This window comes from Catharus ustulatus, chromosome 5, assembly GCF_009819885.2.
Source record: "Catharus ustulatus isolate bCatUst1 chromosome 5, bCatUst1.pri.v2, whole genome shotgun sequence".
Taxonomy (NCBI): domain Eukaryota; kingdom Metazoa; phylum Chordata; class Aves; order Passeriformes; family Turdidae; genus Catharus; species Catharus ustulatus.
The window spans coordinates 540342-559098 of NC_046225.1; the positions used below are offsets into that span (position 1 = coordinate 540342).

At 45.7% G+C, this 18757-nt stretch overlaps 2 protein-coding genes across 5 annotated transcripts in view; both read left to right on the forward strand.

Moving 5' to 3' along the window:
* The first annotated feature begins 1222 nt into the window (after nt 1-1222).
* LOC116996913 (interleukin-8-like) lies at nt 1223-2344 on the forward strand. The gene is made up of 4 exons (XM_033060982.1): nt 1223-1469; nt 1603-1729; nt 1811-1894; nt 2255-2344. The coding sequence occupies exons 1-4, from the start codon at nt 1415-1417 to the stop codon at nt 2271-2273; spliced, it is 285 nt and encodes a 94-aa protein (XP_032916873.1). The 5' UTR covers nt 1223-1414; the 3' UTR covers nt 2274-2344.
* Nucleotides 2345-7565: 5221 nt separating this feature from the next.
* LOC116996623 (probable bifunctional methylenetetrahydrofolate dehydrogenase/cyclohydrolase 2) overlaps nt 7566-18757 on the forward strand; it is a 33631-nt gene continuing 22439 nt past the window's right edge. For 2 of the 4 annotated variants that reach the window (XR_004417974.1, XM_033060479.2), the window contains exons 1-6: nt 7566-7733; nt 9619-9803; nt 10134-10256; nt 14494-14646; nt 15332-15439; nt 18573-18665. Coding sequence is in view for 3 of the 4 variants with exons in the window: in XM_033060479.2 (XP_032916370.1) it covers nt 7591-7733; nt 9619-9803; nt 10134-10256; nt 14494-14646; nt 15332-15439; nt 18573-18665 (805 nt within the window). In the remaining variant the exon portion in view is untranslated. The remainder of the gene's footprint in view (nt 7734-9618; nt 9804-10133; nt 10257-14493; nt 14647-15331; nt 15440-18572; nt 18666-18757) is intronic. The other 2 variants (XM_033060480.2, XM_033060478.1) reach the window with 1 other exon arrangement.

Consider the following 18757-nt stretch of genomic DNA (forward strand, 5'->3'; position numbering starts at 1 on the left):
CAGTTTGCTGCAGCTGGGCAAATCCCTCTTCCTGCAAAGAGCACGGCACTTCCTTGGGACAGCCATATGGGGAATCACAGTCCAAGGCTCGTGTGGCTACAACCTGGAGGGAATGGGAATTCCACCTCCATGATCTCAAAGGATCCCAAGGGATCCCAGTGAAGATTTCTAATTAGTAGTTGCTGTGACCATATAACTTCCTTTTAAGGGCAAGCTAAAAGCCAGCTGCTTCCAAGGATGCTGTTATCAATCTGTGTCTGGAAAGGGGTCCAAATGAATCATCAGATATTTCCTGATAACGCAGGGCATTCACCATTTGCTTGGGACAGACAATCTTCCTGCAGGGCTGATCTCCTGAGGGACTGAGCCAGAGCTGTAAGAAGCAGCTGAGCTGTAGCTGACGGATACCAGGAATGAGCCCATCATCCACTTAATCCCCTGCTAGGACTGCTTTACTTGCTGTATTTTATCAGTTTCGGGTCCTGACTTGGTTTTTTTCCCAGACACTACATCTAATCTAAGCCATTCAGGCAGATGGGGCAAGACACGCGGCAGCCTGACCCGGGAACAAACTGGTTTGCTGAGCCCCACTCATGTTCACAAATGTCTCTGGAAAAAAACGGATTGGCTGCTAAAAAAAAAACAAACCCCCAAAACAAGACCAATAAAGTACAATATTATATTTCTTACTAAAGCTTATTACAAAAGAAAGCGTGCTGACCATAACTGATCTAAACCTATGTGTAAATAAAATTTAGAAAACATGCACCTCATTTTCATTAAAAGCTCATAGAAAACTGCTGTTTTCCTTCTGTATAACTGAGTTTAGCAAAATGCCTTGACAGGAATGAAGATCAAGAGAGTGACCTATGTGTGCTGAGAAGGCTTTCAGTAGTGGAGTGTAGGTATGGAAACCTGAGGGTCTCCTAGTTGCAGGAAAAGAAGATTTTGGGTTTTCAAAAGCTAGGTGAAGAAAGGGGTGCTCAGGGGAGCAATGCCCACTGAATCAGAGTGCGTGGCTGCACACGGTTAGACAGCAAGGCAAGCTCCAGAAGCCAAACTCCCCTTGGGCACAGCACCCCGAAAACTAACGGAGAATCCCCACAAAAAAGCCTCAGCTCCTTACAGAGAATGGGGCCCCAGCCGACCCTGGGTGATTCTCGGGACCGTGCAGCGCCACCCTTCCCTCGCTCCCAGACCTGAAGGAGCCGCTGCGCCGGGAGTGGCCGCTCTTCCCTCTCCGCCCTGCTCCTTCGTCGCCACACACCCACCGCTAGGAAGGGACCAGCGGGGCTCTGCCCCCCGGCTCCACTCCGGGAAATCCCCCGGCAGCTCCCGGCAGGGGATAAAAGCCCGAGAGAAAAAGGGGGATCGCCCTGCCGACTCCTGCACCCTCTCCGCCCCCAGCACAGCCATGAACCCGCACCTCCACCTTCTCCTCCTCCTGGTCGCCGCCGCTCTATGCCAGGGTAAGCAGCCGAGCCGGGGCTACCCCTCCGTCCTCGGACGAGCCTCGGCAGGGGTGCGCGGGGGGCCGAGGCGTTCCGGGGGGTTCCGGGGTTTCCCGGAGCCGAGGCTCAGAAGGCTCCTCCCGCCCGCCAGGTGCGCCGCTGGCCGGCGAGCTGCGCTGCCGCTGCGTGCGGACCGTGTCCGAGGTGATCCCGCCGCGGCGCCTGGCCCGCCTGGAGTTCACCGCCGAGGGCCCGCACTGCGCCGTGCCCGAGGTCATGTAAGTGCCCGGCCTTGGCCCCGGCCCCGGCCCCGGCCCCGGCCCCGGCCCCGGCCTCACCCCGTGCCTGTGTCCCCGCAGAGCCACGACGAAGCAGGGACAGATGATCTGCCTGGACCCCGCCGCACCCTGGGTCAAGCGCCTGGTCACCAGGATCCTCGGCAGGTACCTGCCGGGCCGGCTGCCGCCAGCGCCTGGGCCAAAGTTAGATTTTGGAGGGGCTCAAACGCAGGAATAACGAGCCACGTTCTGCTGTGGATTCCTGTAGGGAACGCTGGTTAGCTATACCAAAAATGTGTCCAGAAAGTGGATTCTTTGTCAGGGAAGAGACAACCCAGCAGGTTGTCAGGGAAACTATCCTCAACAAATGCCTGATTGATTGGAAATCTAGCCACAGTATGCTCCATCATCACCATCAGGCATCTTTTCCACACCTCCTATGGGATTTATTATCTGGTGCATGCAAAAAATCTTAAGGGAAAAATTTCCTGTCTGACTTTACAATTTGAATTCCGCCTATTGCAGTTCACCCAACAAGCTCTGAGGGAAGGATCATCTTGGAAGGAAGTTACCTGTCTGCCACAAGATACCAGGAAACAGATGCTATGAGAACACAACAGCTCAGCTCTAGTGAAATCCCAATTTTTGCCCCAAAGCCTTTTGCCCCTATTCAATGCTTAGAAGAGTTTAATAATTTCTATGAAATTGTGGGGGTTTGTGCCACGACTGGTTTGGTTTTCAACCAGATAATGTTGAGGTTGGTTAGTTGGTTTGTTTTTAAAAGAGTTTACATTGAAGTATTTGGTATTTATGCACAAGATCTAAAGGAACAGTAAGTGTTCTGGAGAGACTTAGACATTTTATGTCTACTTGTATGACATACTGTCATAGCTCGTAAAGAATAACTAATTTTCATTATTCTGCTTTGGAAAATTCTATGTAAAGAGGTGGATTTCTCATGCTAACGTAATAAAATACACGATGCAATAAAAATGGTTACCTGTTGAAAAGTATCCTGTGTTTTTGTGAATTCCATGTTAAACAGGCCTGTGTCAGCTGGGCTGGTGGGATGCAAGGAAGCAGCAACCTCTGTGTACCCAGGGATTCCTGGAGACACCTGCAGATCAGCTCTCTGAAGCGTCAGGGCACTTTGTACCAAGAAAACCTATTTCTGTATTCAGAGGCACATCACCTAAAGCCTCTGATGTGAAGCTGATCTGAGCTGCTGATATGAAGGGAGATTAACCCCAGGATGGGTGTATTGAACTCAGGCACACCCCTGCATTCTGCAGGAATTTCAATTTAAAATTAAACAGGTTTCTCTAGGTGGGAAGCAGTAACAGTGTTTGCTATGGTAAAAAACAGTAAAAGCTTGCAAGGGTAAGTTTGTTTCCAGAAAAAAAATTGTTCAGGTCCCAGCTAACAAGGATCTCTGGCCCTTCCAAAAGCCAAGAATCCCCTTGTCTGTATTCCTCTGCACATCTCTAGGGTGAGCAATCTCTTCCATCACCAGGCACACAGTACTTGTTTACTGACAGACAAATCAATGCCTGCTTGCTCGTGAAACCCAACAAAACCTTGTCCGAAGGCACAGCCACATCCTGGCCTTGGGTGAGTGATCAGTGCTCTCCCGTGACACCTGAGGAGAGCTGGCCCATCCCCAGAACACGGGACAGACAAACAGAGGCACATGGAAATCTGTCTCCATGGGGAGAGAGCATGAAATGCTCTTCCGTTTCCCTGTCACCATTTTTTTCCCCTGCCATTTAAAGGTGACTTGGAACTGCTGCTCCCTCTTCAGAGCCTTGAGGGAGTCCTGCGGGCACTGGCCAGCTCCCAACACCCCCCAGTGTGTCTGCACACATCACGGCTTTCCCCCGGGAACGGTGTCTGTCTGAAGTGACCGCACTGCCTGTTACACCATGTCTGTCCCAGGAACAGCGGGGATTCCAGAGGCAGCTACACCCAGCTTCACTTCACCAGAGCAGCAGACAGCTGCAAAATCCCGAGGCAGATTATTCACTTTCTCTGCCTAGTACACACCAAAGACAGTGACTAAAACACTGACAATAACCAGCTTCTTTCAAAAAGCTGAAAAATGTAATTCATCTGCAGGAATAGATGCCTATTTTATATGCTATGTTTGAAAATCATGCCTCAATATAAACATCTACAGTTCTTCCCTTATGCTCTATGTCATATGTTTTTCTTCAGATGCAAGTTAATCTACTAAAACAGCAGTGGAAATATCTTGTGCAACTCTGGATTTTTGCCTCCCACCCAGTTTTCAGCAGGAAAGTAATTTGTCCAAGGAAAAATGCTAATAAAACAGCACTCATCAAAACCCTCTCTGGTTTTTAAAGTCCTCATGGGACCCAGGAATTGTTATAATCCTTAATTTGAAATTCTCAAGATATTAAGCACGAATAAAGTTAATCATCACTGCACCCTAAGAGATTCACTTATGTGCCTGTAGATAAATCAAATGCACAAAGTCACAGTAAGTCTATCATTGCAGCTAAAAACTACATTTAACACTTGAAATTGTTTTGGTTTTTTTTTTTTTCCCCGTGGAACTGGAAAGAAAGCTTGGTTTCCATGTTACGTTCCAGCTTTGAGTGAATAGCTATTTTGTGCTATATTGTAATGAACTTGAGGAACTGAAAACATTTATAAGATATTTAGAGGACTGACTAGGAAATTGCTTAGTTATCCGTAGCTGCAGTCCATGGAAGTAAAATGCTTTCATGGAGAAAATAAGCATGCTTACTCTGCAAGGGTACTCAAAAAGTATGATGGTCACCCTCTGAATAACATGCCAGTAGTTTGTAAAGACCTCTCTAGGAAGGCAGGAACACTCCCCGAAAAATGTATTCAATTTAACATTAAAAATAGAGGAACACCTGCTTCTGCAAAATCCCAGCCAAACACCTTTCTCCGTGGATCTGAGCTGGTTATCCTGTTCCACACAGAAAGAGTACACTCACCCGCCAAGACAGCAAGAATTATTACAGAATTTGGGGGTTTTCGCCACTACTATTTGATTAAAGTCGTCGAAGACATTGCAAGTGAAGGCGCTACGCTTAAAGGGGTTTCCACACTCAGGATAAATAAAAAGCAGGTTCTCACGCCCTCTGCAGAAATGGCTTGGCACAACAAAGAAATAGCATACAGATTGTCTTTATCAAAGCTCCCTGCCGAGTGCGGAGATTTATCTTTTGAGGGTGAGCTTCTCCCGCCCTCAGCACCGCCCGCCCCGCCTTGACCTGGATCTGGATGCTTGTCCCGGCTCTTCCCCTCATCCCTTGGTGGCGGCTCCGCTCCCACCTGTGGGGTCCGGCCGCCATGGCTGCGGCCACCACAGGGCTCTCCTCCTCCTTCTGCTCCCGACGGCGAACCTTCGCCTTCCTCCCGGCGCCCCGGGCCGGCTGCAGCGCCAGCAGAGCCCCTCGCAGCGCCGCCAGGTACGCGGCGGCCACCGGAGAGTTTTCCCCATCGCTCCTTCCTCCTCACCCTCCTCACCCTCCTCGTCCCCTCAGGCTGCGGCGGGAAGCGCGCGGGGGCAAAAAGGGCGGGAAGCGCCTGAGGGGACGGCGGGCTCCATGGGCCGGGGGGGGCCCGGCCCGGCACCGCGCTCCCCTCAGCCGCCCCCTCAGCCGCTCCCTCAGCCGCCAATGACGAAATGCCGGCATTCCACTCTTCTCTCCTAAACCGAATACCTCTCCCGGAATGAACACACGGGAAGCAGCCGTCCGTCCTTGCCTGGCAGAAAAAACCGCACAAGATCAGTAAGGCAAAGGTGAGTTTCAAATCTCTGCTGGACACAAACTTGCAGCTGTTTAAAAACTCAAACTAAACAACAAAAAAGCCAACCAAAAAAACCCCCAAAAACCCAACAGAGCAACAGATGTGGAGAGTAGGGAACTCTGCAGCTGTGGGACAACACTTGTGCAGTGTGTCTAATTCCCCACAAAGAATATGGTGACATTGTGAAGGTGTAGAAGGGAATACCAAATGTATTAGGTGCATAACTCACTCGGAGTCCACACAATTTGCAAGATGCTTTGGAAAAATTCACACACTTTTAATAAAGAAAATGCCACGATCTTAGAGAGGCTTGTATAGATAACATCAGCAATACAAATTCTTTGCTGAACCTTTAAGATGGAAAGTACATTGAAAATTGTGACCTGACACGTAATTTCTGGGGTTTTGTTGTTGTTGGGTTTTTTTGTTTGGTTGGTTTTGTTTTTTTAAGTTATGAGACTGACCCAGAGTGAAGTTACTTTCTAGGATTGTTATCCTAGATGATTGTTATCCCAAACCTTTAAGTCACCTGGTGAGTAGATCTATAAAAACCAAAGTTAGCTGAAGAACGGATTGGGAAGTGACAAAAGGAACTTCAGTGGATTTCATTTGTTTTAAATTAATAAAGACATCTTTTGTCGACCTCAGTAGCAGTGCTAATGTTATCTGCGTATCGAAGTAAAAGGAACATAAAATGCTAGGTTTGTTTTGATAGTTTGTTATCAGGAAAAAAGAATTTTAATTTGTGGGGATTTTTTCCTTTGTAATAGAAAAAGCTTTAATGTAAGATCCACAGGAGATCCGCTTATCACACAGATTTTGTAATGTGTCTTTAGAATGACTACACACTAGAATTCTTGGCAACATCTGTAATTCTTAATCATTCTTTTAGAATAACCCAAAAAACAGCCTTCTAGTATGAATCGTTATTGTCTATCACTTATTTTGTAGTACGGGAACCGCTATTTCAGATAAACCAGACCTAAATGATTTACTTGTTTCTCCATGAAAACATGCATTTAAACGATCCGGTAATATTTGTGAACGGCGTTATAAAAGTTTATCACTGTTTGTACTGTTACTTACTTTAATTCCTTTCTAAAAGTAATTCCAGAACCTTTGTTTCTCGTTCGGTCCCGCACCAAACACCGACCGAACGCCGTCCCCTCAGGCGCTTCCCGCCCTTTTTGCTCCCGCGCGCTTCCCGCCGCAGCGTGAGGGGACGGGGAGGATGAGGGGGCTGAGGAGGCTGAGGAGGAAGGGGCGATGGGGAAAACTCCCCGATGGCCGCCGCGTACCTGGCGGCGCTGCGAGGGGCTCTGCTGGCGCTGCAGCCGGCCCGGGGCGCCGGGAGGAAGGCGAAGGAGAAGGTTCGCCGTCGGGAGCAGCAGCGCGGAGCAGAAGGAGGAGGAGGAGAAGAGCCCTGTGGTGGCCGCAGCCATGGCGGCCGGACCCCACAGGTGGGAGCGGAGCCGCCACCAAGGGATGAGGGGAAGAGCCGGGACAAGCATCCAGAACCAAGTGAGTGGCGGACGGGGGATGCTGAAGGGAGGGCGGACAATGGGTGTTTTTATCTAGGATATAATTTGATAAGAATAGTATTTTAGAAAGGACAAGCCATCAAAACCCAGCAGGCACACTGTCTGTGGATCTTGGTTTGTTTTCTTGTTCCGCTCTGCACAGACGGCTTTTTTACTATAAAATCCGCCATTGGCCGTGACAGAAGGCACCAATATGCAAATCGCAAGCCATTCCATGAGGCTTCCCCCCTCAGAAAACACGAGGGTGCAGGGAATTGTCCGTGGAGCTCTGTGTCTGCCCAGTCTAAATCGTGACGGGAGCAGTGCTCAGGGAACCAAAGGCTGCAGCCAAAGCCCGTGTCAGGTGCATCGTTTGCGCCGCTCCAGCTGTTCCCTGAGGCTCCACGTCCCTGTCACTCCCTCAGCTCCGCCCGTCCCTGATCTCCGGCCGCGATCCCGGTGCCGGCCCCTCTCCCGCCTCCTCCCCTCGTCGCTTGGTTGCGGCGTCGCTTCCGTGCGCGGGGTCGGGCGGACATGGCGGCGGCCACCGCAGCCTTCTGCTTCTCCCTGTCCGCCTCCTCCTGCTCCGCCGCGCTGCTGCGCCCGGGCCGGGCGCCCCTGAGGCGGTGGCGAGCCCTCGCTCGCAGCACCAGCAGCTCCCCTCGCAGCGCTGCCAGGTACCTTGTCAATCGAATCTTTTCCCTCTTCATTCCGCTCCTTCCTCCTCCTCATCCTCGCCCCCCTCACGGCGCGGCGGGTCCGAAGGGCGCGAAAGGCCTGAGGGATCAGCGGGCTCGGCGCCCCCGCGGTCGCCATTGTGGGGGGGATGCTCTTCGGATTCCCGCTGTGTCCCGCTGAGTTCTTCCCGGTGAAACGGGTCAGAACCGGCGGGAGGGCGAGCCGTGGCCCTGGCCTTGGTGATCCAGCGGGGGCTTAAACGGTGCCCTTGAATTTGAAGTAGCCTTTGTAATGTGACCTTCCAGCCCCCTCCCAGAGGGGATCTGTGCGTACACGTTTGCTTGCTCCTGGTACCTTAAAGAGCCTGTCAGTGGATTTATTTAGAATTACTGTATATATTCATCATTTGGTGACAAACAGGGCATGCTTTGGTGCAGTGGGGATCAGTGTCCTGACAATACTCACTCCCTGCATTTAATTTATTGCGCTGTCTGCAAAGGGATTCTGGTGTTGGTTTTGCAGCGCTGCAGCTCTGAGCTCTTGCCTGGATGTGCGTCTCTCTGAGCTGCTTGTCAGCCTTTTCATTTATATATAATTGTCTTAAGATCTGGCTGAAAGTTGACTAAAATGATTCAGCAGTTGCCAATGCTGAAAGCAGCATCTTGTGATTTCAAGAATGAAAAGATGAGTGAGCTGATTTAATTAAGCATCTCACCCCTTGGATGTGTATTGAGAATTGATTCTGCCAGTTTTGGGAGAAACACCTGTATTTCTGGACCAGTGCATATCCTACTTCTTTTCTGCACTGCTAGTAACTGTTTTTTCCAGCTCTGCAAAACATAGATGGTCCTGCACTAATAAATTTCCAGAGGTTTTTATGGGGTGTGGGACATTTCTTGTTGTGATGCTCAGTATGGTCTCAGGCTTTCAGAGTACAAACTGATCTAAAATAGTGGCGCAGATCTTTGTTTCTGTCATGTCCTGCAAGTTGCCAGATTCATAAATAATAAAAATTTTCTGTTGTAAATTCATGCTGGGTTCAGAGTAGGAGCATCCGTGGGTGGGTGGAATAACAGAGGGACAGGATGGTGTAGTAACACATATTAAGATGTCATTTAACTTGGTCATGAAATCTGTCGCAAATCTATCATTAAACCTGTCATTGACCACCACCTGGTCAATGTTTTAATTATAAAATTTAAAATAATAGTAATTAATGTTTTAGTTTTAATGTCTTGAATAGCCTGCTGCAGTGTAAGCTTTCTGTACAGGTGATGCTTTATTTGTTCATGTAGTTCTTGGATGATATTTCCATCAAAGGACCTAAACTATTTAGATTATAAACCTAAGAAGCATCAACATATTTGCTATTTTTATATTTTACAGATGTGAGAAATGCTATTTACTGATTCTCTTCCCAGCAGCTATGAAATATGAGAAATATATCATTGAGGCCTGGACAAGAAATAGTGTAAATAATCCTATGTCAAATCCATTTTTGAGGAAATTTGAGGTGGGAAGTGGGTTACTCTCCTTAAACCAGTAAAACCTAAGAGCATAAGAACGTTCTTATATTTTATTCCAAATTGCAGGAGTTCACGTGAGTTTATGTGGCCGGCTGTGTGTGTTGGGGAGGTGAGTTGTGGCTGGTGAGCTCCTCTTCCATGTGCACTGATGGCACATCCATGTTCTTCAGATGAGAGGGAGCACTTCTTTTCCCATGCGGATTTGGAGTGTCTTAATGTTTTTCAGATAATATTTGAGATGCAAGTGCACAAATCAGAACACTTGGCAGTGTTTGAACTGGTGGATCACACATTTGAAGGTGTTCTCTTCCTGGTGAAATTTTGGAACTAAATATTTTGTGTCTCTTTATCTTCATAGTGACGAAGCAACTGTTATCTCAGGGACAAAGCTTGCTCACCAGGTCTTGAAAGAGGTTCGAAGGGACGTGGAATCGTGGGTATCCACTGGGAACCAGAGGCCTCACCTCACTGTCATATTGGTGGGGGACAACCCAGCCAGTCACACCTATGTCAGGAACAAGATAAAAGCAGCTGCAGCTGTGGGTATGTCAGAAGTGTTCCTTTGGTAAGCGCAGGATACTCTTACTTAAAACGAAAACAATAAAGCAGGAGCAATCCCCTCGGTGTCTTAATTACATTTTGCACTAATTTCTTCCATGTTTTCTCTGATGGGTCTAAGGAATTGCATGGATGTTGAAGGAAGTAGTTTTAATGTGATTTGAACAGGATCCATAAGTTTCATTTTGCATCTTAAGATGGTGTTTGGAAACAGTTGTTAAGAATCCATCAGGCAGATTTTTGGGCTAAATGTCTAAGCTGCACATCACTCAGTTTCCTTATTCTGACATGTCTTCTGTTTTTTGTTTTTATCAGGCATTTCTAGTGAGATCATACTGAGGCCTAAAGACATTTCACAGGAAGAGCTCCTGGACATGACAGTAAAACTCAACAGGGATTCAAGAGTTAGTGGTTTATTAGTTCAGCTACCTCTTCCAGGTATGTGACATCTTTGTCCCACTCCTCACATACCGTCCATGTCAGAGCAAAGAGTTTAGTAGTTCTGGGCTGCAAGTGTACTTTAGGGACATTATGTTTTCTTTGTTGGCCCTGATGTTCCAGGTGGACTTTGTGCCAAGGTCCTTAAAGTGTTGACTAAATTTTTGGGCTTTTTATTTACCTTCTCCTAATTCATAATAAAATCTCACTGAAATATCACCGGGGAGTAGCTGGCAATGTGGTATTTTTGCAGTGATAAAACTTGCAAAGAAAAAAAAAACTAGACTAAAACTCTTTTTATCTATAAAACAGCAAAAGTGGGATGGGTGCTGAGATGCTTTGGTTGCATTTGTAATAAACAGTAGTGTTCATGATGGGGAGGGTTTGTGCTCGGTGTCACATGAAAGCTGCCTGGAATGCGTTGTGCACTGAAATAAATTTGCCACAAGGTGGAAGTGTAACACAAGTCAGGAGCCGCATCCTTACAGATCCGAACACCTCTCCCACTAACAGATTATAACAAAGTTTCAGTGCAGCAATGAGAATTGCAAAGATGGAGCACTGGCAGCCTGGGAAGGAGATCGTCCTGTCTGAAGCCTGTAGCAAAGGAAGCGGGCTTGTGTTCCCCAAAAATGGGAAGTGTCATTTGCTGGTGAGGGTACTCAGGGAAAGGGTCAGGTACCACTTGTAGAAATGCATTTATGAGGAGGGTATCAGGTCACTGCAGTCTGCTCTCGAGCTGTCTGCTCTCATCAGTGCACAGTTCAGAATTTCTTTTAGTCTTGAAATGTAGTGAATTTAAACCTGGTCAACGTGAGAAAAGGAAAAAAGCCTGAAGATAATTCTTAGCTGTGTCAGTTGAAATGTTTGATGCTTTTACAATGAAATGCTGAAGTCCTTCGATAAAGGTTAGTCCCAAAATTGGTTGAAGGTTCCTGAAGAACTGACACATCTGTCAGAATAACTACGTGAAGACTGATTAGCCTCCATCCAACCCATCAGACAGGCATGGCTGTGGCTGTTGCTTGTGTTAGGAAAAGCCTTGAAACACTTTAATCAATAGCAGAACTTTGTCAATGTTGCAGTATCTGTATAGTAAAGTTAAATGTGCAATTTGTCATGAACTGGAAACGTTCAGTAAGTTCTTTCCATAACAGGTGTCAAATATAACTCAGATAACTGATTTTTTTTCCCTCAAAGGAATTTAATAGACTAAAGGGCCAAAAGCCAGGTTAGCTCATTTTTCATTTTTTTTTTAATTTGCATTGTAATGGAAGGAGATAAAGCCTGGAAGTTGTGAAAACTTTATCAGTGGAAGCTGCTTATATCAGAATTGAGGTTGTTCTCTGGAGTTTGGGGGCTTTTTTGCAGTAAACCACACAAGGTACTGCTTTGGATCAACATTGGGTTAAAAATGGAATCAGAAATAGCTTTGTTCTGTTGCGCTATTGGGAGCAACTTAACTTTGAGTGTTGTCATATTTGCCTGAGGAGAACTTGTGTCCTGTTCACCTTCTGAGTGCATTGTGATAGTTTTCTGGAGCCTTTCTTGTATCTTAGTTTGAATTGGCTGGGAGATGGCCACTGTGGGAGGAGTGCTGAAGGCAGTCTCCCCCAATGAATTACAACTGTACTCATCACCCAGGAGTGGAAACAGCCTTGCCTGCCCAACGAGGGTGGGTCTTATAAAAGAGTGGGTTAGCTGCTTGTCAGTCACTTGAGTTCTGCTGGCTCTGCTGCCAGGTGGAAGGGCTGTGCAGGGGATAGAGCAGGGGGCTCTGTCAGGGACTGGATGGAGTTTGCTGGTTGTGCAGGAGGAAGAAAGGAGCTTGTGGAGTGAAGGAGTCAGTGTTGTGTGGAGCTGCCTGTGGGAAACGCACAGAGACAAGGCATGAGGAGTTTTTAAGATAATAAGGGATTGACACTGGTGTCAGCTGCCCCTCCTCTGTCAGGCCATGAAATGTTCATCTATTTGAGATGGAAGGTGAAAATCCATACAGAATTTTTTTCAAATGCCCTTTTGTGCTATGTTGTTGTTCTCATTAGGCTTCTCTTTTGAAAACAAGTCTTTATTTTTCATGTGCCAGAACCAGAGGCAATTGTGTAAATATTTTGTCTGTGTGCAAATGCTGGGTAAGTGATGCTCAGTGTAGTCCTGCAAGTTTAGCTAACAAGGGGGAGGAGGTGTGCAGAGAGGAGCTTGGCCTGGAGAGTGGCTTGGGATAACAGCAAGGAAATCTGTACAGGTATCAGCTGATGTTTTATGAGTGACAGTAAGATAACTAAGAAATTATATTGTTCTAATAGAAATAAAGAAGGTGTGTGGGAGCAAACCAGGAAAATGCATTTCTTGGGGCAAACAGAATCTGCTCATTAAATAACTGTCTGCAGTTAGAATTGGGTTGAGTGGTCTGTTGGTCTGGGGATGGCCTGCCCTGGACAGCATTTTGAAAGCATCCCTGACGCAAAAGCAAAGTGTCCACATCCTCTTCTCAGGCCCACAGCAGCTGTGCAGCTGCTTTTCTTCCCACTGCTGTAAACCTTGTTCTGAAATTCTGCAAATCAGTTCCGAGTATGGAAAATATCCATGTAAAGCAGGATTTTATTTTTTTTCCTTTTGCATGATTGTATCTATTATCTGTCTGTTTCTGGGAAGCTAAACACAGACAGTGTGGAGGTGTTTTTCAGAGCAGTATTCTGCTCATCCCAGGCACAAGGAAAAGCGTGGCTGCCAAGTTCGTGTTGGATGAACAACTGACTTGCCTAAGGGTAACAAGCTCTCTATTGCAAAAGCTGTTTGATACATTACTCCAAATTTTTTTGTTTTAGTTTTTTAATCCCCAAGTTGATATAAAAACAAGGTTATGGTTGCTTTTGGTCTCTGTGAGGCAAGTTTCAGTTCTGAGAGACTGTTTCATCGATGTACATAATATCTTAATTTCTGCAGTCTTTCTTTATTAGCATTCAGAAGGGAACTTCCTCTCGTAAAAAAAAGACAATTAAATTGTAAATCATAGCAACCTGGTTTAACTTTAGAGTTTTTTTATTTGGAGGTCTTTTAACAGGAGATTACCATGGTTTAAATTCTATAACATGCTTATCTTTTAATTATCTAGATCCTTTTAATGCAAGACCACAAAAACCTACAAAATTAAAACATCCTGTTTATGTCTCTAAAATGTTTTTACTGGCAACATCTGAATTTCCTTGTTGACACTTATTTTCCTTTGGGTTTTTTTTAAACCTCCTGTAGTGCTCTCTGATTTGAACACTGGGGTGTCTTGGCACACAGTTGCAGAATTGTTCAAGTTGTGGCTAGAGTGGATGATGTAAGAGATGCAAAAAGCACTTTTGCTCTGAGTTGAAAATTGTAAAGCCCCAGCCCGCTTGCCAGGTGTAGGGGAAGGTACTGTGATTCACCCTCATTGGTTCTTGGGAGAAACAACCCACTTCTCAGGAGGTACAGTAGCAAATGGTCATTAACCCACAGAGGGTCAGTGGCTTTTTCCCCCTGCTCTGGAGTCAACTTGACTTTCTCCTGGAGGAAACCTTCCAGCAGGTCTGGGTTACTGCAGGCCGTGGGTCAGTCACTGCTGGTTTGGATAAGGCCGTGGGTCAGCCGCCGCCATTTTGTGGCTCTGGGTAGGCCGTGGGTCAGCCGCCGCCATTTTGGGGCAGGCCGCGGGTCAGTCATTAAACACAGTTTGCTCTTTGGGTCAGTATGGAATGTTTTGTGGAGCTGTTCCTCTGGGCTGTTACATGTTCCCGGTTTGTGCTTGGGTTTAACTCTGCAGAGAGGGTTCTGGCAGACATTTTTTCATAATCAATTCTAGCGTTTAAGTAGTGTAAGCTTTAAGCAGTTGCTGAGCTGTCCTGTATCATTAGTGCATATGAAAAATATTCACTATGAATACGATGTTATGTGCAGGCAATGTCTTTTAAGCCATGCTCAGTGTTTTGACATCACCAATATCAAACAGTTTTGTGTATTCTCAGTTTTCTGATGAAAAAGCATATGTTTTGGTCCTACTGATTAATAGTTGACTGTTGTATTAACGCTGTGACAAATGCCTTACCCTAATTTTGAAAAGGTGGAATTGCCTTTATGGGGAGTGTATTTTGCTCAGTTGAGCAGTTGTTAATTAGCCTGGCTAGGTCTGGGCTGTGTGTCTGTGCAGTGACTGTGGTGGTGTTGATGGCACTGGAGGAGCTGTGGGTGAGAGCTGTGTGTCTCCTAGATCACATCGATGAGCGGGCGGTCTGTAACGCCATCGCCCCCGAGAAGGATGTGGATGGATTCCATATCATGAACATTGGGCGGCTGTGTCTGGATCAGCCTTCCATCATCCCTGCCACCGCTGCTGCCGTCTGGGAAATCATTAAACGGACTGGTAAGAGACTCACCTGTCCTGGAAATCTCTGTATCCCAACAAAGGCTTAACTCGGGTGTGAGCTAGAAGGTCTAGGTTATCTAAAAGTATTGGGCTGATTGAAGAACCAATGTTCAGAGCATTAATCAGAATAATAATGAGTTGCCAAGTAGATGGACTTTTGTGCCATTAGCACAACTATTAATGTAGTGTAGGTAGTAGTGTTTGTGGAACACTTCAGGAGTTTTCTGAATTTTATAGTTCTGCAGGAGAATTTCTGTGCTGTTGTTCTATTGTAGATAGATTTGAATGCATAAGTTCTTGTGGAGAAGGGGGAAAAACAACAACAAAAGAGAGCACTTAATTCAGTACCGCAAGGGGAAAAATGCCTATGTGTTCAACAGTTGTAATTTTTTTAGAATGTGCATGTTCTTACTGGTCGACTTAAGTGCTTCCCTTTGTGGCTGGAGCAGGGAAATTAAGTCCTTGCTAGGGGTGATTCAGATAACCTGAAGGAGTTGGTAGTTTTCTTTCTCCAAGGTAGAAGCTGAAAGTTGTTTTGTGGACTCATCCCTCAAATTCAGCCTTGTGCATTTTTGAGTCGCATTGATGTCAGGAGTTACAACAACAAATAATTCTGTCATGGGGATTGAGAACAAGAGTTTAGATGTCATGGAACATAATTTTAAATTTTTTTTTCTGCAAGGAATACAAACATTTGGAAGAAATGTTCTTGTAGCTGGAAGATCTAAAAATGTTGGAATGCCTATTGCAATGCTTTTACATACTGATGGAGAACACGAAAGGCCTGGAGGTGAGTCCAGGAATGTCCCAATGTTTCCATTCGTCAAGTCTTGAAAATAAAGCTGAGTAGAGGACTCAGATTAAAGAGAAAGCTTTCCACTCTTGGCAATACTTGCCAGCTGACCGAGAAAGTAAATTTGTGAGCACATTTCCTGGCTTATTCTCAGGAGACCAGTTTCTGCACTTGACTTTTTCTGGTATTTCTGGAAGTCATCACTTCCTCCTCCATTTGAAACAGCTACTATTCCAACTAATCCTTGAGGCTACTGCTGGCAGTGAGGCCTTGAAGAGCTGCAGAGGCTCCTGTGATGTTTAATGTAGCTGTTTATCCTCAGGCTTGTTCAATATGCACATAAGCACACACATACACATAAGTGTACATATACATTTATTTATGAATAAAATGAAGGTGTGGCATGACCCTTGTGTCGTGCTGGGTCAGTGAGCTGTTGCTTATGAAAATACCCAGATGACCAACCAAGGAACTTTGCAGCGTGACCTCTATGATTGCTTGTTGGCCTGGGGGGTATTTCTGCAGTGCAGTTTATATCCCCCTGGAAATTGGGTGTTGTGGTGGAAATATTTTCGTAATTCTAATTACAGAAGCCTACATGTGCTGCTATAATTGTGCTGTAGAAATTAAAACAAATATAATTTAGATAGAATGCTGCCCTTTTGCAACTTCATTTTGATGTTAGAAACTGCCATGGTGGTGTGCACAAGTGAGGTAAACACGGACATTTAATCCCAGGCCTGTTTAACTGGAGCAGAGTGAAATCTGTTATTAATGTAATAAAACACTAAAAGCTTTATACTAATCATAGAGTTGGTTTTTCCATTCAGCCTCTGTGGGAAAGTTATTTGTAACTTCTCTCGGTGTTTGATTTGTAATTACCATTAGTGCATAGGTCTGCTCTCATCCTCATTCCCATGAAAATTAGTGGCATTTTTTCCATTTGCTGCAAATATTGGTGACATTTTGTTACTGGCTGCGCAGCTGGTGTTTTAAGTAGGCTTAATACAACACAAAGTCATGTCACAAGCTACTTACATATTTCCCACCTGGAGATGAGGAGACCTATTGACCCGTGATGCTTTCAGCAGCTTATTGCAAAACCCTCAGCAGCTGCCTGGGCAGTCTGTAGCTGTAACTAAATATGTTTGCAGCTTCCAGCTTTTGAGTGGATTGGATCCATGGCTTGGTTTTGTTGTCTTGTGTGCTGGGTGTCTAGTTCCTGTTTGACTGTCTGGTAGTGCAGCTTGTTTTGGGGGGCCAGTCTGTGGGTTTTTTGTGGTGCTTCATGGTCTTCTGCCAGTGTTCTGGTTCCTGACGTGTCGGGTGACTTCCCTGCTTGCTGGCATTGCCAGTGGCTCAAAGTACGTCACCTGCTTGGTGTAGGGACAGAAGAATGCTGAGATAGTCCCTTAGTGGTGCTGGAGCCTAGATGCAGAAAGGGTTAACCTGTCAAAGTTATCTTTGCCTAATCTGAGGAAATGGATTTATTTCTCAGGTAGTTTCCTAGTTTTCCTAGTGTTGGCACAGAATATAAAGCAGCTAGCAATGAGAAAGCAAAGGAACATCAACTTCTCTGGCAATGATACACTCATGTCCTGCAGGTGGCAATATCTGATCAGGTGGAAAAGCTCTGTGAACGCCCTCCAAAATAAATAATATTCTCTGTAGGCAGGTCAAGAGATTATCTCTGTTTTGTAAGCTAGGGAATTGACTTGGGAGTATGATGTGCAATCTTAATTGTTAAATATATTCCTCTTCTTTCAGCAGAAGTAGCAGTGTAAAAATAGTTGTTTATTTTCTGTTTGGGCATGATCACAAATAAATGGAAAACCTCCCCTTTCTGAGGTGTCTGTAAGCTTCTGGACTGCTATTTTCAAGGTAGGGGCTTTTTTTTTTTTATTTTTCCCCTCTCCCCTCCTTTTGTTCTTCTTTCCTTTTTGGTAGTGAAAGCAATTACTTGGTTTCAGGAGCTGACTACAGACACATTCCTCACTAAAATCTTAGAGGTAAATTAGCACCAATTTTATTCCTCAGAGAATCCATTGGTTTTTTTCAACCTTCCTGCAGAGTAATGATTGTGATTTTGGGCAAGATGTACTTCTTTTGCTTAAAGCAGGTATCAGAAGACTCCTCTATTTTTTTTCAAGCCTGTAGTTTTGTATTTTCATTGTCTGCAAATGTCCTGATCCTCTTGTCTTTGGGGAGATGATGTGCACTGTAGAGCCTGAAGAAGAGGGGTAAAAGGTGAGGGGAAAAAGCAGAGAAGCCAGAGTGCAGCAAGGTTGAAGATGAGATGTCTGGGAGAGTTAATAAGGTGAGAGGCACAGATTAGATCAGTCAGACGCATTCCAAAGGAAGCAGATGTGATGGTCATGTCTGAGAAGGCAAAAGGTTTTGGTTTAATTGCAAGTAACATGGCCTAGGTGTCTGTGCTGAGGGTATGCAACACCTGAGCACTGTGCAGTACAAATAATTGCAGAGAGGGCTGGGAGGAATCCTCTTTGAGCTGTGTTCTCTTTGCTGCTTGCTTGGGCAGTCCTTAAGGGAGTACCACAGCTGCTCTTGGATGCAGTAGGACACTTCAGACCCTCTCCCTGTGACTGTTCATGTTGTGGTCTCTCCTCAGTGTCTCCATCAAACAGCACGAGAGGCCTTCCTGTCTTACTGGGAGGGTTTGTTCCAAGCTCTTGCCCAGAAATGTGGGTGTCTACAGGAGCAGAAGGATGTGTGCTTCTTGAGCTTCTGTCGTGGTCTTGTATTGAAGCTTCTGTGTGTGGCAAGCAACTGAGTCTTGTGGCACCCTGTACCAACTGGGCTTGATAAAGCAGATTCTGTATTCTCTGCTGGGTTTGCTTTGTGGAGTTCCACTGAATGCAACAAAGCCATGAAAGGGAATTCGGTCCACAATATATAAATGAATTTATCCTGGGAGAATTTTTAAGTGCAGATGTTTTTTCATACGGGTGAGCAGTGAGTGTTGTGAGTGTTCTACCTATGCTGATTTGAAAGTCACATCCCAAGGCAAGTCTAATAATCTGTACTGTTGTTAATGTACCAAAGTAAGTAGTTTGGTGTACTTTTTATAGCGTTTTATATCTGAATTAATTGCTTTTCTCTTCTGTTTCAGGTGATGCTACAGTGACCATTACTCACAGATACACCCCAAAAGAGCAGCTCAAGATCCATACACAGCTTGCTGACATAGTAATAGTTGCTGCAGGTAATAGTGGTTCTTGTTCATACCCCAACTGCAGCATTTCAGACCTAAAAGGAGGACTTTGCAGTCTGAATCAGTGCTCGTGCTCGCTGAGG